The following is a 26,418-nucleotide window of genomic DNA, read 5'->3' on the forward strand; positions in this document are numbered from 1 at the left end:
ATATTAACTTGCCAGCAGATCTCTTAACGAGGTCATTACAGTGTGATCAAACAGGAGGGAAGGCTTCAGCTCCTTTCTCTAATTACAGCACATCTTTTAATAAGGTTATAACAGTGTGTGATCAAACAGTAGTTAAAAGCTTCAGATCTCGGACACACCTGCAGTTTCTACTTGCAGTGATACTGTGATCTTGCACTGGTTACAGCCAAAACTCCTTGCGCTGGTTACTGCCAAATCTACTTGCACTGGTTACAGCCAAATCTACTTGCACTGGTTACAGCCCAAACTCCTTGCACTGGTTACAGCCAAATCTACTTGCACTGGTTACAGCCCAAGCTACTTGCACTGGTTACAGCCCAAGCTACTTGCACTGGTTACAGCCAAAACTCCTTGCACTGGTTACAGCCAAATATACTTGCACTGGTTACAGCCAAATCTACTTGCACTGTTTACAGCCAAAGCTACTTGCACTGGTTACAGCCCAAGCTCCTTGCACTGGTTGCAGCCAAAACTCCTTGCACTGGTTACAGCCCAAGCTCCTTGCACTGGGTACAGCCCAAGCTCCTTGCACTGGTTACAGCCAAATCTACTTGCACTGGTTGCAGCCAAAACTTCTTGCACTGGTTACAGCCCAAGCTACTTGCACTGGTTACAGCCCAAGCTCCTTGCACTGGTTACAGCCAAATCTACTTGCACTGGTTACAGCCAAAACTACTTGCACTGGTTACAGCCAAAACTCCTTGCACTGGTTACAGCCAAAACTACTTGCACTGGTTACAGCCCAAGCTCCTTGCACTGGTTACAGCCCAAGCTCCTTGCACTGGGTACAGCCCAAGCTCCTTGCACTGGTTACAGCCAAATCTACTTGCACTGGTTACAGCCCAAGCTCTTTGCACTGGGTACAGCCCAAGCTCCTTGCACTGGTTGCAGCCCAAACTCCTTGCACTGGCTACAGCCCAAGCTCCTTGCACTGGGTACAGCCCAAGCTCCTTGCACTGGTTGCAGCCCAAACTCCTTGCACTGGTTACAGCCCAAGCTCCTTGCACTGGTTACAGCCCAAGCTCCTTGCACTGGTTACAGCCCAAATCTCTTTGCATTGATTACAGCCAAATCTCTCTGCACTGAATACCGCCAAATCTCTTTGCATTGGTTACAGCCAAATCTCTTTGCATTGATTACAGCCAAATCTCTCTGCACTGAATACCGCCAAATCTCTTCGCACTGGTTACAGCCAAATCTCTTTGACTGAATACAGCCAAATACCTTTCTACTGTGGCAGAATGTGGCTACTATCCTGTTTCTGAATCAGTTAATTGTACCTCATTGGTCCAATTGTCTTCACTGTGATTCTTAGGATCCAACTGATCTAGTTGTTTTCAAGCTGTACATTAAATGGCATGCAAACAAGTTTGTTATGGCTTAAAAGCTTGACACATCAGGCCGACAAATTGATCTTTATGTAGACAATGGAATTTAGTCCTGTCATTTGATCCACAATCCATGAGTTTAGCCTGAATCAGATGAGTCGATTAATCCTTTATAGGACTGTCACTGACATATCACAGTGGTTGGTATAAACATGAATGTCCCACCAGGCGAATATGCTGTTTCAGACCCTAATTATAGTGAGAGGTATATCCAGGCCAATCCACAACAGTTCTGTTACGGACTGAAGGTCTTTTGCTATAGAATCTAGACGGTTTTCAATTGATCATGATGAGAAGTATTGGTCTAATTGGAATAGATGACAAAGAATCCATTAATGTATTCCATCGAGAAACATTGCCTGCTTGGCTGTCACAGTGCTCACTGGTGATCCTAATCACTTACACCTGGCTTATTTACATGACATCTAGCACATCATTTCTTTTAGTCATGCATGACTTAAGGCTTCATCTCACTGATCAATACAGGTTTGTGTGGAGATAGATTGTCAGCACCTGATTTTCACCAGACCAAGTTTACCTAGCCCGCGTCTACCCACACGACCGGTTGTTACGGCTTTGTATACCCCAACTCTGCTACTATGCTGATCAATATGGGATTGCTTGACGTTGTCACTTTACCTACGCTGCCATGTTGCCCTAAGGAGTCAGTGATCGTTAATAATTCAGGGCTATCTATCCCTTTTTGATGAGAGGAGATAAGCATAGCAGCTTCATGTTGGTCATCAGCTGAATTAATCTCAGCATTTCCTTGCTAATATTCAGGTTCATTGTTTATTTTGTACGGAAAGTTTAGACTTACTTTGAGTCAACCTATTTTTGGATTGTGATTGTTTGATCAATCCAGCTCTTACGTATCAGATAGTTGTAAGGCTTAGTTGTGTTGCTTTTTGCAAAGATTGTTCTTTTGTCTTAGATTCTTTTTGTACTTATTACCCTGGCCTAGCATGTGGGATAAAGAAGTTAATTTCCCACATTGAAGCCAGCATGGGAAAATATGAGTATTAACAGATGGAATGTGTTCAATGAGCAATCAGTTGGTGATTGGGTATTAGGTACATCATGAGTTTTTGGTTTGGTTTGGTTTGTTGTTTAACACCGCGCTCAGCAATATTCCAGCTATATGTCGGCGGTCTGTAAATAATCGAGTCTGGACCAGACAATCAAGTGATTGATATCATGAGCAACGATCCACACAATTGGGTTTGATGTCATGCTTCAACCAAGTCAGCGAGCCTCGGACCAACCGATCCCGTTAGTCACCTCTTACGACAAGCATAGTCGCCTTTTACAGATATATTCTACCCCGGATCTTCACGGGTAACATCATGAGTTGACTTACCTTATTAGGCATTTTGAATATGTGGGGTTCGATTTTGTTAAGGACTTGTGGCTTGTAAAAAATAAGGTCAGAAAACATGTATGGTTGTGAATAAAGCTTTAACAATTGATAACAACAGCATTTATATGAACGGACAGATGAAATATGATGAAACTTCTGTAGATTGATGTATATCATGTTTGCTCTGGAAGCAGACGTCCTTGAACAAGTTGAATATCACGAAAACAATGTCTTCCCCTTGAGAGGATTAGATTTTGTAACATGGTGATGACTGATGGGAAACGGCTGGTACCATGGAGACTAAACCGGAAGACTGCATCGGACACATGTATTCCATTGGGGATCATTAAATGTATAAATCATATGGTAATCATGAAAATGATATTTATTACACCTTGATGTTTTACGTTGACAATCTAATCTCAGATTACTGTTCTCCTGAGATGATTGGTGTATACATGCTGTTTTTGAAGTCCTAGAAGACACCGATCAATGATTTTCATCAAGTGTTTGTTCATTGGTGATTGCTGCGATCTTGAGTTTATTTGCAAATATCGCGGAGTGTATGCCAGGTGTAACAATTTGTATCTTTACAGTGGACATATGCGTGATGATGACATCGTGAGTCTACTTGTTAATATGGAGGAGTGAAATACAAAATGTCACCCACATGTCCTTTCATAAGCAGTAAACTATGGTTTATGATAACAAACTCAAGGGACCACTATGTTTAGTTCGTTACTACCGTAGTTTGTTCTAATCGTAAATACAGCAAATGTTTGGACAAAAAGTAAGTTTGTTATATCCGTCAGTTCGTTATATGCGTATTTGCTATAAACGTAGTTTACTGTATCATATATATAACTATATAACACAAGTCGATAACAGTTATGGATAATCCTTGTTGGTGGGGACGGGATTGTTGTCCAAAAAAAAGAAATTGTCCAAGAAAATGCTTAAAATAAATTTAAAAATTGTGCTTCAGACTGATGAAAAAAAACATTGCCGCAAGACGCTCTTTGTAAAACAAGCAATGAGGCTAAGCGTTTTTATTAAAAGTATATCGGGATTTGCAAATATAGCTGAAAAAATATCTAACCTCCGAACAAAATCTGTGGCTTCATTTTCGTGAATTTATGTGGGAGTTAAAACTAAGAATAATGTATAAAACCATGAATGTATATAACTCAATGGCTCAAGGCCTCTTGATGCATGACATTTCCTATATTTTTTAAAAGTAATATTTATTCTATAAGCCATTTTAGTTTTTATTGATGATTTATTGAGAGAAACATCCGTCAACTAACTGATGAAATAAGGCCTTAATTATTCAAACTGCAATCTAGATTACTGGTTAACTGAGGCCCCTTGATTCCCTATGAGCTGGTGCTCAGAGCGTTATAACCTGCTTGTGAAGCAGCCATGACCCACATCAGAGTTATAACTAGAGCAGTGACGCTCAATGGCTCAATGGCTCAATGACGGCTTAGCCAGATTGGAATCACACTTAACTCATGATTGTATTGCAATCAACTCCTGATTCATTTGGCAAATTGTTATCATTGGCAACTTGATTATGTTGTTATGGATTACCCATATGATTTGTACTAATTGATTATCTTAACACCTAAGGCAAATTATATGGAACAATATCCATAATTCTGCAAGAAAATCTATTAAGTTGTGAAATGATTTTTAAAATGTAAGATTAATTATCTTAGGGCTTATGGTAGCCCCTGACAAGAAACAGAAGTTTATTTTTTCTCTACAAGGATAAAATTTTTTTATGTCCAGCAAACCTTTTTTTTCCAATTTCCAAAACCTGAAGATTCCCAACATCCTCCCCCCCCCCCCCCCCCCCCCCCCCCCCAAGTATTTTCTTGAACAAATTATTTTCTCACAAAAACTTCCAGGCCTCCCAGAATATGAAATGGTCGGTCCCTATATAGATAACATGTGACGACCTTGAATAATTGATGTGTTGTTGAAGTTGGCGTACTTAATTAATGTTATCTGATCATGAAGAAACATCTGAAGCCTGCTCTTCCATTAATCAAGCTAATCTGGGATCGGAATTGAGGACATTTTATTGTGTTCGTTGAGTTGATTAATCAGTTGCAGCCTTGTTTTAGTCTTCTTTAAATAATATTTCACCAGGGCCCTGCTGCACAAAGCTATCTTAGCGCTACAATTATCATAAGTCTATGTTAAATATTTGAGTCACAATCGTCTTAGTGCTAAGATTGCTTTGTGGAACAGGGCCCAGATATCTTTCTCACTCTTGTATGTGGGCTTGTGTGGCCATTGATTAAGATGCCACAATTCAATGTGCAGAGTTCTGTCCCTTAGCGCTGCCAGGATCTGCTGATGATATCCATGAATGGGACTGATTGGAATGTGTGGTTTGTCGATACCTTGCTCTGCTCATGGGTGTCACTAGAGTGGTGAACATGAAGAGGGAACTATCTAGACCTTCTCAGGGACCAATATTTGGACCCAAGTCAGCAACAAATGATATTAAAAATTCCCAAAATGGAATTAAAAGTTTCCCAATTTATGTCAGTATATGTAACAAATAGCTACTTAAATGGGTTTTTAAAATAACCTGTATTTCACAGATAACAGGAGGAATAAATTAGGAAGAGGTTGTCATGCTCAGGTATATGTTATTGCGTTGTTTGCAATTTCAAAATACAATGTTAAAATAAACCTTATAAGAAATTAGAAAAATCCCAATTTTTAACAAGATAATTTTTTCTCCAAATATGCCTACCAGAGGTACTTAGTTTATAATCCAGGGTCGGTCGGGTAGCCTAGTGGTTAAAGAGTACAATGTGTGAAGCCCATTTGTGGTGTCCCCCACTGTGATACTGCTGGAATACTGCCAAAAGGGGCGTAAAACCATACCTACTCACTCACTAGTTTAAAATCCTGGAGAATTCACTCCTACATCTCTTGAGACCAACCTATAGTAATTTGCCATTACTGGTGGTCTGATTAATTGAAACAATCAAAGATTGAATGGAAGGTCCAAGCCACCTGGCAATCGCATGCAATTTTCCATATTTACTTATGGCTTAGTACTTGGAAGAAAACAAATAAGGAGAGAAGCCATTATCGTTTTTAAAAGCTAAAGTGCTGAAGTATGTATCTGTGATTGTTTTTGTTATTGAGTGAGTGAGTGAGTGAGCATTCGGCTCCCCGACTGCCCATGTTTTGTTATTGAACCTAACATTGAAAAGCAGCAAAATGACACGAAATTAAGTTAGATCGGTTGGGATGGTCCAACCATCAATCAAGAATAGGTCTCTAGCAACACAGGCTTGTCTCCCCCTGTGAAGATCCGGGAGAGAGTAGGTCTCCAGCAACCCATTCTTGTCTACCCCTGTGAAGATCCGGAGGAGAATAGGTCTCCAGCAATCCATGCTTATCTCCCCTGTGAAGATCCGGAGGAGAATAGGTCTCTAGCAATCCATGCTTATCTCCCCCTGTGAAGATCTGGAGGAGAATAGGTCTCTAGCAATCCATGCTTATCTCCCCCTGTGAATATCCGCAGGAGAATAGGTCTCCAGCAATCCATGCTTATCTCCCCCCGTGAAGATCCGGAGGAGAATAGGTCTGTAGCAATCCATGCTTATCTCCCCCTGTGAATATCCGCAGGAGAATAGGTCTCCAGCAATCCATGCTTATCTCCCCCTGTGAATATCTGCAGGAGAATAGGTCTCCAGCAATTCATGCTTATCTCCCCCTGTGAATATCCGGAGGAAAATAGGTCTCCAGCAACCCATGCTTATCTCCCCCTGTGAATATCCGCAGGAGAATAGGTCTCCAGCAATCCATGCTTATCTCGCCTTGTGAAGATCCGGAGGAGAATAGGTCTCCAGCAATCCATGCTTATCTCCCCCTGTGAAGATCCGGAGGAGAATAGGTCTCCAGCAATCCATGCTTATCTCCCCCTGTGAAGATCCGGAGGAGAATAGGTCTCCAGCAATCCATGCTTATCTCCCCCTGTGAAGATCTGGAGGAGAATAGGTCTCTAGCAATCCATGCTTATCTCCCCCTGTGAAGATCTGGAGGAGAATAGGTCTCCAGCAATCCATGCTTGTCTCCCTCCGTGAAGATCCGGGGGCGAATAGGTCTCCAGCAACCCATGCTTGTCTCCCCCTGTGAAGATCCGTGGGAGAATAGGTCTCCAGCAACCCATGCTTGTCTCCCCCTGTGAAGATCCGGGGGCGAATAGGTCTCCAGCAACCCATGCTTGTCTCCCCCTGTGAAGATCCGGAGAATAGGTCTCCAGCAATCCATGCTTGTCTCCCCCCCCCCTGTGAAGACCATGGGGCGAATAGGTCTCCAGCAATCCATGCTTGTCTCCCTCCGTGAAGATCAGGGGGCAAATAGGTCTCCAGCAACCCATGCTTGTCTCCCCCCCCCCCCCTGTGAAGATCCGGAGGAGAATAGGTCTCCAGCAATCCATGCTTATCTCCCCCTGTGAAGATCTGTGGGAGAATAGGTCTCCAGCAACCCATGCTTATCTCCCCTTGTGAAGATCCATGGGAGAATAGGTCTCCAGCAACCCATGCTTGTCTCCCCCTGTGAAGATCCGGGAGAGAATATGTTTCCAGCAACCCATAAGAGGCGACTAATAGAATCAGGTGGTCAGACTTGATAACTTGGTTGATGCATGTCATCGTAACCCAATTACGTAGATCGATGCTCATGATGTCAATCACTGGATTGTCTCATCCAGACTCGGTTATTTACAAACCTCGATCATATAGCTCGATTATTGCTGAGTGCAGCGTTAAACAACAAACCACACTTGATGACAGATTCTATATAGCACATTAAAAGGCTTGCACAGTCAACTTGAGCGATGAAATCGTTAACACTTAGTCAAGTATGGACATCAGTTACTTTGTCTGGGGGAAAGCAACATACACTATGAGGGACCTAGGCTGTACAAACAAATGGATTTAGCACCACACACAGCAGGTAATGGAGCCATGGGCATTCTATGGTGTTGATAGAAGTTTAAATGGGATCTCTTTGTGTTTGGAGATTTGAGTGGGGGGGAATGGATTGCCTGTCAACGGCTGTGTGTAACATGGCTGAAGTGAGTGTTGTTGGCAGGTGATAGGTATGTTTGTGTTCCTAATGGAACAGGCTGCACTTAAGTCTACCTTGCTGTATTTGTAGACATTGATTGGATGTTTATTATCCTTAGGACGTAAGATTGTTTCTGTGGAGATCCAGCAAAAATGTTCGTAGAACTTGGTGTTTGTTGTACCAGCTGAATAAGTGAGTGAGTTGGATTTTACGCCGCTTTAGCAATATACCAGGAATATCACGGCGGAGAACACCAAAAATTGGCTTCACACATTGTGCCCATATGGGGAGTCGAACCCGGGGCTTCAGCATGACGAGAGAACGCTTAAACCACTAAGCTACCCCACTTTCCCCACAGCTAAATAAATTGGGATAGATGGTTCTAATGTGTGATTGTGTGTCGTCATGCCCTAGTAGCGGAGATAGTTGTTCGTACTAATAATCACTGATTTACCTTGTCAAAGCTTAATTATTTAGAGGCCACCATGATATGGCTTGAATATTGATGACTGCAGCCTTAAACAATGATCAAACACTTGATCACTCACTAACTCACTTCAGTAAACTAGCTACACTTGAGGACTTCCAGCTTGTTCGGCTTGTTTAGTCTTAAGTTTGATTGCCGAGTGTTCCACCTAATCATTCTGTGGGAGAGGTGACAGTTAATCACTAGACTGGCGCTGGGAAAAGGTATTGATGTAGGATTGTTGTTTGTTGTTTAGCTCTTTCAACATCGCTGGCTGGTTCACCAGCCACAGCATCACGAGTCCCCAGACACCACACCACTTGTCGTATTGTTCATGCATTGAATCTATCACTTTTCAACAATGTCTGAAAATATGTTTTTCATTTCAATTTGTCATATTTTATTGATAAATATAAATTTATGAACTATTTCGCTCAATGTTTTTGAAAGTTGATAAAAATAATCTGGGAAATATGCTTTGTTAACAGGTCCATATCCGACGTGTAAAGTCGTTTCAAGCAAATCGTAAATAAATAAAGTAATAATTAGAATCCGAAAAATATTTCTTCAAATTATCAAACTTGCATCTAAGCTACTATTTCGATCTTTTTGTGTGATCGTGTAATGTAAGTCACATGACATCTTGTCATTTGTCGCCTTGCTTTTTAGGCTCGGACTCAATATTTTATGCAAACAGATATGCGTGAAAAATCTTTGTCACAGGTCGTAACCCAGCATGATATGTCCATTACACATGCCCCATCTCTTATATACAACTAGGTCTCATATCCACATAAACACAGGAGCATTGGTTCACCAAAGTGGTCAGGCATGTGTCTGTTAGACAAAACATGTTGCCGTATTGCACTTAATAGTACTGCATGAACGAGTTGATATTCACAGACCATCAAGGCTACACATATCTTCTGTGAAAAGATCTCATAGACGTGTTCAATATTGGCATTACAATTAGGTGCTATGGCGGGGAAATATGTCGGTCAATTAAACTGAATTAATGCAATGTACCATTGACTGTATATGATGCCCCCTGGGCTAGTTCATAGAGCATCTGCCCAGAGAGCAGAAGCTTGGGTGTTTTCATCCCTACCTGGGCGGTCGGGTAGCCTAATGGTTAAAGCGTTCGCTCGCCACGCCGAAGACCCGAGTTCGATTCCCGACATGGGTACAATGTGTGAAGCCCATTTCTGGTGTCCCCCGCTGTGATATTGCTGGAATATTGCTAAAAGCGGCGTAAAACCATATTCACTCACTCACTCACTCATCCCTACCTGTGGCATACCAAAAGACATTAAATGATGGCACCTCTTGTTACTCTGTCTGGCGCTGGGGGCACGGGTGGCCCAGTCGTCTAAGGCGCCTCGATTCGCTGTGCAGAGTTGCGTCCCTTAGGCATGCCAGAAACCTATGATTGTGTGTTCGAATCCCCATTCTCCCCAATTATATTTCTGGGTTTGTCAGCACCATACCCGTGTTCGTGGGTTTCACCGAAGTGGTAAACCTCTGAGACCTACATCACTTCGGGCTTTCCTCCCACATTAAACTGACACACCATGATATAACTGGAATACTGTTAAAAGCGGCGTTAAACCCAACTCACTCACTCACACTGTCTGGCGCTCTGCATTAAGGGGCTAAAACATTTTAGGGTTGGTCAGCTTGGAGTCTGTGAGTATACTGTCTCTGGGTGGGGTATCCATGTTACACTGTCGCATGGTATCCCAGTGTACTCGCACTATAAATCTGTCATTAGTGCAGACCAATAGGAGCCACACACACAGACATGCATATGCATGCACGTCACTATATAACTGCAATTACCTTATAAGCGATGTTAAACTCCATTTCACCTCACCTCATCTACTGATAAGTATAGTCCAGTTTTATTCCTTGGATGTCAAGTTCAAGGTATAATCTCAGTGTATGAGAGAGAAAAGAATTCTGAATATTATCGTGGAATGTAAATATCTTTTCATTTGCAATGCTCAAGCACATTTATAAATCAATACCAGTTTTTGAAAGATTCTATTAAGTTTGACGTTAATGATTTGGTCCATTGAATCAGGTGTCTATGCGTTTCATTAATACAGTGAGATGAAACATGTTTTCAAATAGAAGACATGAATAGCATGGGGAAGATCTTTGTACAAGACAAACATGAGATGTTTTGTCTTGTATCCACAGAGTGAAGGCTGTTTTGTTTGTTGTTTATCGCCACACTTGGCAATATTCCAGCTATGTGACGGCAGTCTGTCAATAATCGCGTCTGGACCAGTCAATCCAGTGATTGACAACATGAGCATCGATCTACGCAATTGGGATATGATGACATGCATCAAACAAGTCAGCAAGTCTGACCACCTGATCCCGTTGGTCGCCCCTTATGACAAGCTTAGTCGCCATTTACAGCAAACATGGAGGCTGCACTGTAGGGCTGTTACGATTTGTGAATCGAACCGTATCCATTCATGAATTGAATTCATTATTCGTGGCCACTAGAATCGAATATTTTTTAATATGCAAGCATCTGCATACTTACATACCCTGTATCAAAATATATCATAAGAACATGCATAGATTTCTTCAAAGACAACACTCTTATGATATTTAGTTTGACAGTATTGTGGTCACTGGTCATTGTAGCATTTGAGCAGATACTAGTACCTGGACAAGTGCAGTATATAAATGTATAATATATTAATCATTAACAAACCATGTCAAATAATTTATTTTGTCGATGTTTCACTGAATATAACAAATAATACAAATAATATTTCAACTGCTACATCAAACTTGTTATTGTATTTGTGAATTAATATTCGTATTCATTACCCTATATTCGTGATACGAATCGTATTCGCCTCATTGTGTATTCGTTGCAGCCCTAGTGATCTGTGACAATCTGGACATGTAGATACACATCATCACTTCGCCCACTGAGTGTGTCTGGGGAGGTGGTGCTGGTACACACTCACCATGTTGACAGATGAGTTATGGACCCTTGTTAACTACTACAGTATAGAACTTAGTGACTGTACAGTATTATGTGAGTGAGAGGCTTTGGTATGATGTTAATGCAATATTAATGTATCATAGAGAGAAAGTTTTAGGACATGATACTCGACTCTTCATGAAGTGGTTAAACTTAAGGGCTGGCTGAAAAGATAAGTGGAATTATCGTGGATGGGAAGAAATATTAACGATGATCGATATGAAACTGAACCATATGAACTATTGTGATGAAATATAGTTTAGATTTATCGAAACAGACTTGTCGTTTTCAATATTGTCGATTGTCAAAGATGGAAAGAAGTTGTTTTTGTTATATCTCAAATGTCCACAAAGTAATCCTAGCATAAATGTGTCAATGCTCACCAGTTGTGTGAAATATGTTGATTTCTTTTGGGACTTTGTTGCATATTTGCTTAAAGTTCTTTCTTCGATATTTATCAATAATTGATCGATATTTCAGTAGTTAACGATTATCAATCTCTATGATCTATATCAATAGCCAGCCAAAGGTTAAACTGTTATGAAACTCGGACAAGTGCGAATAGAAATGCAACTAAATGAAAGAGAAAATAAGTTGTTCCACAGTCTTAATCCACTAGTCCTGTTCTGTCTAGCTAGGTCAGCTAATAATAAATAGTCTGTATGACAACACTAAAATCTAATGAAAATGAAGCTAAGAGCCAATTTTCAGAGTGGACTCAAAAGTTTTTAGCACAAACTGGTTCCATGTCTGTATTGATTAATATTTGTCGGTTTTAGTTTCCGCTTAGAACACTAGGATTATCCCTTTCAAACGCCGAGTACAAGGCCGTAGTTAACTTTTTTTTACAAGGGGGGTGCAAATATGCAAATATTTGTACAGGTATCACTTGTCCCCAACTTGATTCAAATAAAACTGTTTTCTATAAAAAATCTAGGTGGGGCAACTGCCCCCCTTGCCCCCCTGGCTGACTATGGCACTGGAGTAGTATATCTAGTTTCACAATAAACCAGCACTTCATGTGAGACTTATGCTTGGAGGAGGCAGTTGTTAAAGTGCCAAGCCTCATTCCAAGGTTCAGTTCTCATGATGGATGCATGTCTCTGGCCATTATATGGGCTGGATTATTGCCAGGAATCCTGCTCATTCACTCACTCCTTCCATCACTCCCACATTCCTTCATTCCTGCAATCATTCCTTTAATCTCTCCTTCCTTCACTCTTTCAATCACCCTCTCTCTCATTTACTCCCTCACCACTCACTCCTTCATTCACTCAATCACTCAATTAATCCTTCATTTACTCTCATTCACTCACTCAATTACTCCTTTATTTACTCTCATTCACTCACTCAATTACTCCTTTATTTACTCTCATTCCTTCACTCAAGTACTCCTTCACCCACACACTCCTTCACTCAATCATTCCTTCACTCACTCCTTCACTCCTCTCACTCACTCACTGTGAAGCCCATTTTTGTATTGTCCCCTGCCGTGATATTGCTGGAATATTGCAAAATGCGGCGTAAAACCATACTCACTCACTCACTCACTCACTCACTCACTCATTCGTTTTCACTCACCAACTAACTCCTCTCACTCACTCCTTCACTCGCTCACCAGCTCACTCCTCTCACTCACTTTCACTGGCTCACACCTTCACTCACTCACTCACTCACCAGCTCACTCACTCACCAGCTCACTCACTCACTCACTCACCAGCTCACTCCTCTCACTCACTTTCACTGGCTCACACCTTCACTCACTCACTCACTCACCAGTTCACTCACTCACTCACCCACCAGCTTGCTCACTCACTCACTCACCCACTCACTCACCATCTCACTCACTCACTCACCCACTCACTCACCAGCTCACTCACTCACTCACTCACCAGCTCACTCACTCACTCACTCACTCACCATCTCACTCACTCACTCACCAGCTCACTCACCAGCTCACTCACTTACTCACTCACCATCTCACTCACCATCTCACTCATTCACTCACTCACCATCTCACTCACTCACTCACCAGCATGTACCTGTATGTCTTGTAATGACACCAGTGACACTGTGCCATGCTGCTAATCATATCAAGAAACACACTGCCATGCTTAACCACGTCCGTATAGTTTACGAAAAGTAATAGGTATCACCAGGCCATTAGTGATACAGAGAAGCCATCTTGATCTACATAACTCAAAATAACACTGTATAATCTTGCAGACAAAGCTTGTTCTAACACTTGCATTGTGCTGCATTATTCATATCTGTCAAGGTAAAAAAGTATTTGTCCTGATCCAACTCATTAAAATAAATCACCAGTAATATCACCTACTCTTCACATGCTATACATTAGTAGCTCCATAGGGACAACTGCTGTTTGCCCTGAGTAAACACGTTTGTTATGGTAATAATTAAACGTCATTCAAATAAGCCACCAATCATATGCTATGTATAATGTAAACATGTTTGACAACTTTGGAGTAGCATCAACATTAACAACATACAAAGCAGACAAGTTTACACTAAGCTTACCTTGCTGAGAGAATAGGCTGTTGTAGGTTTAATATCCTTTAATTGCTTCCAGTAGTGGCCTGACACTGACAAGACTGTAGTGGGTCTGCCTCCAGGTATGGAGGGAGCGGGGGTGACCCAGTAGCAGATCAATGTCGGGTATTGACAGGTATTGATTTCCGAGGACCAGGAGTGACAGGTCCTGGCTTGTCCCAGCTCTGGGGTAGGCCCAGATTGTGTGGGCGTGCAGCACTCTTCTTATACCTGTCTGTGGTTTTCTTTGAATAACAGTGCTCAGTGGTAGATGCTTTGTCTGACTGTTGAAAGTGGTTTTATTTAATGTCAGCAATTATCAATGTGCATGGTTTATAGTGGTATAAACTCTTCATATACCCGTGTATTGGTTTCTTTGAGTGATAGGTTCTATGCAAGAGTTGTGGATGTTTTGTCTGACTGGGTTGAAAATGTTATGTTAAATGTCTACAGTTGTCAACTTGCGTGGTTTGTGAGGCACTTGTCATATATTATACCTTATGCTGGTTAACTTAAAACTTGTACATAGTTCTTGAATGATTTATGAGTTTGAAAACTAAAAATATTACATGAAATTTGATAAATCTTCTTAAAACATTCAGTGAATGCTATTTGCTGTGACTGATAAATTTAACTTTTGACGATAATTTGATAAATGTATATTTTTTGGAGTGAATGCTGTTTTTATGACTCAGATATGAGTGTCAAATATGCACATATGACATCTTGATTAATCTTTAAAATCTTTGAATGCTATTTCTGCGAGACTTATAAATGTGTAAACATTCTTTACTTATTATGACATATCTCCTCAAAACAATGAGTGAATGAGTTAACATGACGCTCACTCACTCACTCACTCTCTCACTCACTCACTCACTCACTCACTCACTCACTCACTCACTCACTCAGAAACAGCCATGATGCATCATTGATAATTGATTACTATAACTAGATAGAATACAGAAGGCATGAATAAAAGCATAACTAGTGTTTGTATATGACTGTTTGCTGACGGGACCTGCATGTTACATAATTATTGTTCCAACCTGATGGTTGCCAAAGTAATTGTTCTACAATATGTCAGTAATAATGGATGGGTAAATAGTAATGAATTAATGGGGGGGCACGGGTAGCCCAGTCGTCTAAGGCGCCGCTATTCTCTGTGCAGAGTTGTGTCCCTTGGGCACGCCAGAAACCTATGATTGTGGGTTCAAATTCTGGTTCTCCCTAAATATGTTTATAGGTTTGTCAGCACCATACCCGTGCTCATGAGTTTCACCGAAGTGGTAAACGTCCGAGACCTACATCACTTCGGGCTTTCCTCCCACATTAATCTGACACGCCGTGATATAACTGGAATAATGTTAAAAGCGGCGTTAAACCCAACTCACTCACTCACTCACAGTTGTTCTAGGGTGTTATGAATAAAGAAGATTTGGTGAATCAAAAATTATCAGCATTCAAATCGTGTTCAGTATTTACAACCTTTTGAACCGTACATTCAATTTTCAGCAAAACACAAAACAACATTAATTCATTGAATAGAACCCATAAAACTGTTAACTATGCCAAGGAAATAAAGTTTGTATAACATCTGTAGCTTGTAATATAAGATATATGCCAGATATATGAGTAACTTATGCTGGTCGTAAGAGACGACTTAATGGATTGGGTGGTCAGACTTGGTGACTTGGCATATTGCGTGCCATTACACTTTGATGACATGAATCTCTGAATTGTCGGGTCAAGATGTAATTATTTACGGGTCACCATCATGAGGCAGGAATATCACTGAGCATCTTGTAAAACAAGAAACTTGCAAAATCTGTCAGTAGTGGTTTGTGTGCACCAGGTTCAACCTGGGTCTAATGAAGTGAAGAGCATTCTTGGTCTCTCAGAACTCTAGATATGTGGTCCCTCAGCTGAAAATAGGTGCTTAACCGAGTTATGTCACCCACTCACTCACTCACCCACCCACTCACTCACTCACTCAACCACTCAACCACCCACTCACTCACTCACTCACTCACTCACTCACCCACCCACCCACCCACCCACTCACTCACTCACTCACTCACTCACTCACTCACCCACCCACCCACCCACTCACTCACTCACTCACTCACTATTGGCAAGACCTTCGAAGATCCGGGGTAGAATAGGTCTTCAGCAACCCATGCTTGCCGTAAAAGGCGACTATGCCTGTCGTAAGAGGAAACTAATGGGATGCCCATGATATTAATCACTGGATTGTCTGGTCCAGACTCCATTTTTTACAGACCGCCATCATATAGTTGGAATATTGCTGAGTGCGGCGTTTAACAACAAACAAACCAACTATGTGCGAATGAAAAAGGTAGAGCTGTAGAATGTTTTTGAACGGATTGACATTGCTGCTGCTGCAGTTAGACAACTGTCTTTTAGCAGGCCACACTAATCAAACTTTATCCCTTTAGGCCTCTTTGTAATTAGCATCAAGCCCTGATTAGTTTATTTACTATGCAACTAAGCTTATAACTGCTACAAGGCTGTGTGTGAATAATGAGACTTATAATGGATGAGTGAGTGCATGAGTTAGTGAGTATGGTTTTATGCCACTTTAAGCAATATTCCAGCAATATCACAGCAGGGGACACCAGAAATGGGCTTCAAACATTGTACCCATGTCAGGAATCGAACCCGGGTCTTTGGTGTGACGAGCGAACTCTAAAACCACCAGGCTACCGGACCGTCCCTTATAATTGATGAAGACCAGCTACTCATTCCACTTATTGATCTACTACTGTCGTAATTCTGCGTGAAAGTTGCCACACTTGTGTATACATGGCCTAGAATTTATGATTAGTGAGGAACGATTTGCATATAGCATATATACTACTCAAAATAAGTTGAGGAACACCACATTTTTTCATATGACTATAGTTAATCTGTCAAGGCATTACAGTTAATCTATTGCAACACACAGCCTTCTAATTGTGGGAGGACCGCCTCCGTGGTAGAGCGCCCGCCCGAAGAGCGGAAGGTCTGGGGTTCGATCCCCAGCCGCGTCATACCAAAAGACATTAAAAGATGGTACTTGTTGTTACCCTGTCTGGCGCTCGGCATTAAGGAGCTAAAACAAGGACTGGTCGGCTCGGAGTCAGTATACTGTGTCTGAGTGGGGTATTCATGTTTATCTGCTGCATGGTATCTCAGTGTGCTAGCACTATAAACCGGCATCAGTCCGGACTAGTACAAGCAGCCACACACACACATTTACACGTGCATGCACATTGCTATATAAGTGCAATAATCTTGGACGCGACGTTAAACCCCATTTCACCTAACCTCTAATTGTGGGTGTTGTTTAACTTGTTTAGAGTAATATAGAATTTCCTACTGTGAACAACAGTTACATTATGTTTGTCAGTTGTTATAATCCAGCAATATGCAACCTGTAAATATCATGTCTAGACCAGATAATCCAGTGATGGATATAATGAGCAATGATCCACATCTTTAGGGTACGATGATACACTATCAACCCAATCAATGAGCCTCACCACCATAAGGTCACCTCTACATCAAGCATAGGGGACCAACTCTACCCTTTTTTTTTTAACTTTGTCCATTTATTTCTTCAGGTTCCCGATGATGCTCTTATATATGGCATTACATCTGGCGGCTCACCAATAGGTGGCGCTGCCAAACACTCTGTTGCCATGGATACTGCAGGTCAACCTGAAAGTGCTGGATCGGGATCAGAAGGAGGCAGTCCAAGATTTGTTCGTCCGTACGTAGTTCTATAAATAATAAATGCTGACTGTTTAAGCTCACAGGAAAGATGCAATATTCCTCTGATTTCTAAGAGGTACAGTGATCCTCTTATTTCTAAATGATACAGTGTTCCTCTTATTTCTAAATGATTCACTGTTCCTCTTACTTTTAAATGATACAATATTTCTCTTATTTCTGGTAAACGGTTCCTTATTACTTGTTTTCGCATAATATACTTGCCAAGAGTGATCAGTTGTTTTCTCATACCTAAATTCTTACATAAGGTTTTTAATTTAACCTTTTTGGTCACTGCTGTCAAACATATGAATGAGATAATGTTCCAAAAGATCGGAGAACCGTGTATTGCTGCTCGCAGAATGTTACGAGTCAGTATTTGAGGTCCATTTTGAAGCGATGAGATATTCTAGTGGTTAAAGCGTTAGCTTGTCACGCCGAAGACCCGGGTTCAAAACCTGACATGGGTACAACGTATAAAGCCCATTGCTGGTGTCCCCCCATCATGATATTGCTAGAATATTGTGCAGAGTTGCAATATTCACTGATATTAAGTTTCATTGAAGAAAACGTATCCCTAGAACTTGCTTTGAAACATGTTTCAATTGTGTATTCCAGGATATTTGAGTGTACTCATTTGACCTTTCAGAATGGAGTTGACCCCTGACCTCTGTGTGCATGTGATCAACTGGGAGGCAGAACCGTGGATCATCTCCGCGGAAATATCGGCTCTCTTCTGGGAGGAGGATATCCTCCGGTCCATGGTAGTGTCACCTTTAATGTGGGCGGTCGGGTAGCCAAGTGGTTAAAGCATTTGCCGACGGGTACATTGTGTGAGGGGCGGTCGGGTAGCCTAGTGGTTAAAGCGTTTGCCCACGGGTACATTGTGTGAGGGGCGGTCGGGTAGCCTAGTGGTTAAAGCGTTTGCCGACGGGTACATTGTGTGAGGGGCGGTCGGGTAGCCTAGTGGTTAAAGCATTCGCTTGTCACGCCGAAGACCTGGATTCGATTCCCAGTATGGGTACAATGTGTGAAGCCCATTTCTGGTGTCCCCCACCATGATATTGCTGGAATATTGCTAAAAGAGGTGTAAAACCAGACTCACTCACTCCCTTATATCTTTAATGACTGAGATTATGCTCCTGTTACACTCTGGGATAGATTGAAGATTTTGGCTCTGAAATGGTACAAACAGTTTTTATTCCTCAACTCACTTATGGCTTCAGTCCAAGGGTACTCCGTTGGGATTCCTGGTTAGAAAAGGTCCCCAGCAACCTATGCAGGCTTTAAGAGGTGACATGGATTGTGTGATAAGACTTGGTGACATCATTGATTTCTTGCCATCGTATCCCAACACTGGTTTGTCTGGTCGTCGTTATATGGCTGGAATACTGCTGAGTGCGGTGTTAAACATCAAACATACTGCGGAAAGGTCTCAATATGCTCTTGTGAAGACAGTTGTGAAGACAAATTATATTTTTCAGCTCCAGACCAAACATTTTTTTTTTTCAATACACATCCTGTTCAAAAGTCAATTATTGAAGAAAATCTTGGGCTATGTTTGACTTTGTCACAGTTGTGTCTCAGTAGCTAAAATGTCAGTGTTCAAAGTTGTATCCCTTTGTCATGTCAGGATCCAAATATGTGTTCAAATCCCACAGTCTGATTATGATCCTTGGTATAACTGCACCATGCACATGGTTTCTCGGTTTCCACGGATAGATAAGTGTCTCTGCCTTGTGCTTTCCTCCCATAGAGAGCTGTGGTCTCAACACACATACCCATAAGCTGCAAACATCTCTAGCCTGCACCACTTCAGGCTTTCGCAGTGTCACCATGTGCGACCAGTGAAGATCCGGGGTATAATAGGTCTTCAGCAACCCATGCTTGCCGTAAAAAGCGACAATGCATGTCGTAAGAAGCGATTAACAGGATCGGGTGGTCAGACTCGCTGACTTGTTTGATGCATGTCATCTATCCCAATTGCGTGGATCAATGCTCATGATGTCAATCACTTGATTGTCTGGTCTGGACTCGAATATTTACAGACCGCGGTCATATAGCTGTAATATTGCTAAGTGCTGTGTTAAACAACAGCAAGAACAAAAACAACAACACCATGTGCACATGTATGACGTTTATGTGTCCTATGTGACTTAATAAGAATCAACAAGATGGCTTCATTGCTCTTTAGTAATCTATCCAGGAATTGCAGGGGAATTCTGGATGCCTATCAAAGACCTTATACTCAAATAATTTAGGATTTCTCTTTTAGGCTAAAAATATGTGATAGTTTTGGTTCTCAGGCACTGCCTGTATCAACATAAAGTAATCCGCACGTTTCGTTTTTATTTCCATTTTTAAAAAAATAGCTTCTTAGCGTTGTGAAATCAAATCAAAGCTCAAGTATTAAGCACACACTAGTAGTACAATGGTAGTCAATTACTGTTTTCCAGTATTTTACTCATCAAGGTCTACATTGATGTAGGGAGGCCCTTTCCCACATTGACTGGGCACAACTGTTTATTTGGTTACATTCTAGTTTGAACAACAACAAAACAAAAGAAATACCACCCACCCGCACTATATATTCAAAATACTTAGTGTATACAGCTACACCATAAGAACCCGTAACACCCATCAGTATTGTCCGTGTTGATTACAGGGTGATGTAGTGATGATGCATTGGCTTCTCACCACAAACTGGGTTCAATGTTAGGGCTGGGACGAGTCCAAATTTACCACCCGGATACCCGACCCTCTATTACCTGACCCCACCCGGGTACCCACTGCAAGTCAAATTAGTTGGGAACAAAATGTCTGATTGGGAATTGTTCTACCGCACTTCTGGCTAAAACAATTCAGATACATGTATCAAACAATCAGATCATGCGTTCACTGAAATTGACTGAAGCTTTATCTTTACTGAAACAAATACAAGTAAAAAGGAATGTGTGCATCATCAGAAAGAAATGCGAACATCAGCGACTTGTAGTGTAACCACTGAGCTATAGTGAGTTTTTGTCATTTAACAATATATCACGTGACTAACCACGGGTCCGGGTTGTCCTGTGGGTACCCGGGTCCTACTCAGGACCCACCCGACCCGAGTACTGAGTTACCTGTCCCAGCCCTAGTCAATGTGTTTCAGGTGTCCATGACCTAGCTGGAATATTGTTTGAAGAGTATAAAATCATACTTACCAACTCACCAATTCCTTCTTCCCAGCTGCAGACGAGGCACATGCTTGTGAAGAAACAAGTCCTCAGCCAGTCAGACTACCCCCATCTGTTCCAGGACATGCTGTTGTAAGTTCACAGAGGATATTATCATGGGTCACACGGGGACATAACGATCAGCATGTTCGTTCGTCCGTACTCTGTTTCTGGAGCAACTCCAAAACTGATAAATATTTCTTGATGAAATTTGCTATACAGATCAGTCTAGTGGTGAACTGGTGCCTTTTTATGATTTGGAATGTTTAAAAATACTGAACAGCATTATCTTTTTCATTACGGAACTGAAGGTATCCAATGGCAATGATCCCCAAGTGGGGTAGAAGTAGCCAAACTCCAATTCCAAATTGCAGCAGAAAATCAGAGGGATATGTCATCTTCTGATGACTCTTGTTGCACAGATGCTAACCATTCTCTTTTTTTTAAGTTTAAAATTTAGCTATTCCTAACCCAAATTATGATATTTAGCCCCCCACAACGTATTATAATGTACACCGTCCCCCCGTGCAAGATGTCGTTTAGGGAGCAGATCTTGAAAATTGAATGTTATTTCTTCACCAAATTTGGCACACAGATAGGTCTAACGGTGAACTGGTGAATGTTGATAGCTTGGCATTTTCAACAATAGTAGTTTTCGAGTTTCCATGGCAACGACTTTGACTTATGCTGGAAATGGTGATAGTGCTTGTTTCCCGAGCAGATCTTCATCAACTTGTCACATTGTCCTAAGGCTTGCTGACCAACCACACAGACAGGTTTGAAATTTGTTTAATATATGTATTATTTATGACTAAATGCAAACTGTCATGCACATTCACAATGATACTATTGACACTTTTAATATTTCTATCGACACAGTGCAAACCATTGGCATTGTTCGACATATCGCTACCCTCCTATCCATCACTCAGTGCTATTGATTATTCCAAAGCTTTAATTAGAGTTGGCAACTCTGTTGTTGTCAAATAATTTGTATTGGGTCTTCAGGCTCGATGACTTGGTCCATAGGATGTCATTGTAGCCGATGACATGGAACGTTGCTCATAATATCAACCACTAGTTCGCCTGGTCCAAACTTGGTACTCTATGGGGATGCCGGGTTAGAAAAGACCTCCCAACAACATATGCTGGTCATAAAAGGCAACAAAATGGATTGGGTGGTCAGGCTCTGTAACTTGGCTGATTGTGTGTCATCATATCCCGACGGTGTGGATTGTTGATCATAATATCAATCACTCGATTGTCTGGTCCAGACTTGATAACTCGTAGGATGCTCTCCTATTGCTGGAATAATGTTGTCCTGTGCCATGACTGTTGAATTTATGGATATGTATTTATTATTTTATCTTTCTAAAAGCCAAGGCAAGTCTGAATCATACAAAACCAAGTCTAGTTAACAGAAGAAGAGGAAAGGTTCTTTCGAAGAAAATACTTTCTTATTATTTTAAAGAAATGTTTTGATTAACTAAGTTAGTCTAGTAATAATACTTACTGCTGTGTTAAATCACAAACAAAACTATCATGTCCTGTCTCTCACTGCAGCTACGGAGTGAAGTCCATGCATGAGCTCAAGACCTACATCACCATCTATGCACTGAAAGGGTAAGATAAGCCTTCAAGAGTTACTTCCCTTTTTGAAACATGGTGTCTGTGTTTCACAACATTTAGTTTCTGCAGATACATCCAACTTGACACATTGATATTGATTAATATTTCCCTGAAACTATCTTTATTCATACACTTAGATTTGGCAAGTTACTCTTTGCAACCAAGTAATACATAAACGATTATTGGTTAGTTTTCATGTGAATAATATTTCGAACTATTCAGGGTCTTACGGATGTCCTTTACTCATAAAAGTTTAAAATGGATGCAACTGTGTTGTTTGGTAAGAATCAACTTCATCAGAAGTAATGTCTGTTGTTTGGTGTGCAGACTGCCAGAAATCTTGGATGCCTTTGATCATCCGAATACAAGACTGAAAGCACGAGTGGAGGAGATACTCCGGGACTTCGATCCAAATGACCTCTACTGGCAGGTTAGTATGGGGAACAGTGTTGTCCGTTCCTGCTTTTTATCTCCCACCACGAAGTAGAAGGGGGATTAGGAATGGGTGCTGTCTGTCCATCTGTCAAGTTTCTTTTGAGAGCTCAAAAACATGAAAGATACTGTAACCACACTTGGCACATGGACAGGTCTAGTGATGAACTGGTGCCTTTTGGTAGTTTGTGATTTAAAAAAAATTTACTTTTTGAGTTTCCATCGCAATGACTTTGACTTAGGCTGAAAAAAGTGGTATTGCTCCTTTCTGGAGCAGATATTAAAAACTGTATAATATTTCTTCACCAAACTTGGCTTATTGATAGGTCTAGTGGTAAACTAGTGCCTTTTGATAGTTTGGGATTTTTGAAAAACTTAGTTTTCGAGTTTCCATAGCAATGACTTTGACTTAGACTGAAAATGGTGGAAGTGCTCGTTTCTGGAGGGCTAAAGCCTTGCACAAAACCAGACCTGTCATATTGGCGGGGCATATGACTATTCATGATTGTTTAGCTTATATTATCGCAATTTCATTATGATACATAAATTAGACCAATTATCCACCATTTGGCTTTGTTTCACACTTGACATTACATCCCTCATCACATCACTTAACACTGGCCTAGGGGACACGTGTGGCCCAGTCGTCTAAGGCGCCAAGATTCGCTTTACAGTGTGCGTCCCTTGGGCACGCCAGAAACCTATGATTGTGGGTTCGAATTTCTGTTCGCCCCGATTGCGTTTCTAGGTTTGTCAGCACCATACCCATGCTCGTGGGTTTCACCAAAGTGGTAAACGTCTGAGACCTGCATCACTTCGGGCTTTCCTCCCACATTAAGCTGACATGCCAGGTTCGATTCCCCACATGGGTACATAGCGTGAAGCCCATTTTCTGGTGTACCCCGCTGTGATATAGCTGGAATATTGCTAAAAGTGGAGTACAACAATTCTCGTACACCCATTAATCGCCAGTAGCTGTAGCACTTTTACTTGTATATTCCTTAGACTTGGCAATTGTTGGATCTTGATCAAAGTCAAGGTTTGGAAGTATTTTTTTGTGTGTGTTAAGATTTTACTTGATTAAAGTCAAGGTCTGGAAGTATTTGTTTGTATGAGAAAGGGACTGTTTTGTTTTTCAAATACTTACAAACACCTAGTTGTAAGGCTAATATTGGTGACCTTGTTTCACCAGCTGCACCCTGTATAAAGACATGTCATTTCTACCCCAAGCACTCTACAGTTAAAATGATTAAATAGTTTGGTATTGATTAAGACCCCATTGAAAAAGAGTGAGCTGTTGTCTTCAGGGTGACGATGCAGATATGGAGGCAGACATTCAGCGAGAGTTGGAGGAGACACAGTTGGGGGTGGATGAACTCAAGCTGACCCTGCAGGCATTACAGTTCAAGAGGTGAGCCTTGGACACACTGATAATGTATATTATATGCAGGATTGTACGTGACGCACAAATGTGCATCTAGTACAGACAAATGTACAACAGCTCATCAAGAGCAGTTATGGGTGTCTCTGGTAGTCCATGTGTGTCTCCCTGTGGGGAAGCTGGAGCAGAACAGATCTCTGGTAGTCCATGTGTGTCTCCCTGTGGGGAAGCTGGAGCAGAAGAGATCTCTGGTAGTCCATGTGTGTCTCCCTGTGGAGAAGCTGGAGCAGAAGAGATCTCTGGTAGTCCATGTGTGTCTCCCTGTGGGGAATTTGAAGCAGAACAAATCTATAGTATTTCCTGCATGACACATACTGACAAATCAGGTGGTTGCAATGTATGACTGGTTGATAACATGTCATGGTATCCCAATGTATGGATCTTGGCTCCCTATCACTTGTTTTCATACTGGTCTTCTACACTCATTGTTATTGTTCTACTTTGCTGGAGCAGAACAGATCTCTGGAAGTCCATGTGTGTCTCCCTGTGGGGAAGCTGGAGCAGAAGAGATCTCTGGAAGTCCATGTGTGTCTCCCTGTGGGGAAGCTGGAGCAGAAGAGATCTCTGGTAGTCCATGTGTGTCTCCCTGTGGAGAAGCTGGAGCAGAACAGATCTCTGGAAGTCCATGTGTGTCTCCCTGTGGGGAATCTGGAGCAGAAGAGATCTCTGGTAGTCCATGTGTGTCTCCCTGTGGGGAAGCTGGAGCAGAAGAGATCTCTGGTAGTCCATGTGTGTCTCCCTGTGGAGAAGCTGGAGCAGAACAGATCTCTGGAAGTCCATGTGTGTCTCCCTGTGGGGAATCTGGAGCAGAACAGATCTCTGGTAGTCCATTTGTGTCTCCCTGTGGAGAAGCTGGAGCAGAACAGATCTCTGGAAGTCCATGTGTGTCTCCCTGTGGGGAAGCTGGAGCAGAAGAGATATCTGGTAGTCCATGTGTGTCTCCCTGTGGGGAATCTGGAGCAGAAGAGATCTCTGGTAGTCCATGTGTGTCTCCCTGTGGGAAAGCTGGAGCAGAAGAGATCTCTGGTAGTCCATGTGTGTCTCCCTGTAGGGAATCTGGAGCAGAAGAGATCTCTGGTAGTCCATGTGTGTCTCCCTGTGGGGAATCTCGGGCAGAAGAGATCTCTGGTAGTCCATTTGTGTCTCCCTGTAGGGAAGCTGGAGCAGAAGAGATCTCTGGTAGTCCATGTGTGTCTCCCTGTGGGGAATCTGGAGCAGAAGAGATCTCTGGTAGTCCATGTGTGTCTCCCTGTGGGGAATCTGGAGCAGAAGAGATCTCTGGTAGTCCATGTGTGTCTCCCTGTGTTGAATCTGGAGCAGAACAAATCTATAGTATTTCCTGCATGACACACGTACTGACAAATCAGGTGGTTTCAATGTATGACTGGTGGATAACATGTCATGGTATCCCAATGTATGGATCTTGGCTCCCTATCACTTGTTTTCATACTGGTCTTCTACACTCATTGTTATTGTTCTACTTTGCAGGAAGCGTATTCTGCAGAGCCTGCTGTCTGTGACAGGGAGTGAGTCGGAGTATGTCAACCAGCTGCATGAGGTGGAGATGCAGATCAGTAAAACCAAGGAGCTGATGGAGGAGGTGGAGGCCACACTGGGGCTGGATGTACATGCAGCAGGTGGGTGTAGTCAGGGTGTGGATGTACATGCAGCAGGTGGGTGTTGTCAGGAGTAGGATGTACATGCAGCAGGTGGGTGTAGTCAGGAGTAGGATGTACATGCAGCAGGTGGGTGTAGTCAGGGTGTGGATGTACATGCAGCAGGTGGGTGTAGTCAGGAGGTGGGTGTAGTCAGGAGTAGGATGTACATGCAGCAGGTGGGTGTAGTCAGGAGGTGGGTGTAGTCAGGAGTAGGATGTACATGCAGCAGGTGGGTGTTGTCAGGAGGTGGATGTACATGCAGCAGGTGGGTGTAGTCAGGAGTAGGATGTACATGCAGCAGGTGGGTGTAGTCAGGGTGTGGATGTACATGCAGCAGGTGGGTGTAGTCA

The 26,418-nt window shown here is 42.0% G+C and overlaps 1 protein-coding gene across 1 annotated transcript in view; it reads left to right on the forward strand.

Moving 5' to 3' along the window:
* Positions 1-26,418, forward strand: part of LOC139459787 (tudor domain-containing protein 5-like) — a 76,072-nt gene that overhangs the window by 43,818 nt on the left and 5,836 nt on the right. Inside the window, exons 14-20 of the mRNA XM_071241453.1 lie at positions 17,546-17,694; positions 18,343-18,457; positions 20,922-21,001; positions 22,472-22,531; positions 22,865-22,967; positions 24,277-24,380; positions 25,899-26,047. Of these exons, the coding sequence (XP_071097554.1) occupies positions 17,546-17,694; positions 18,343-18,457; positions 20,922-21,001; positions 22,472-22,531; positions 22,865-22,967; positions 24,277-24,380; positions 25,899-26,047 (760 nt within the window). The remainder of the gene's footprint in view (positions 1-17,545; positions 17,695-18,342; positions 18,458-20,921; positions 21,002-22,471; positions 22,532-22,864; positions 22,968-24,276; positions 24,381-25,898; positions 26,048-26,418) is intronic.

This window comes from Haliotis cracherodii, unplaced genomic scaffold (assembly GCF_022045235.1).
Source record: "Haliotis cracherodii isolate W230 unplaced genomic scaffold, xgHalCrac1.p SCAF_13, whole genome shotgun sequence".
In the NCBI taxonomy this organism is placed as follows: Eukaryota; Metazoa; Mollusca; class Gastropoda; order Lepetellida; family Haliotidae; genus Haliotis; species Haliotis cracherodii.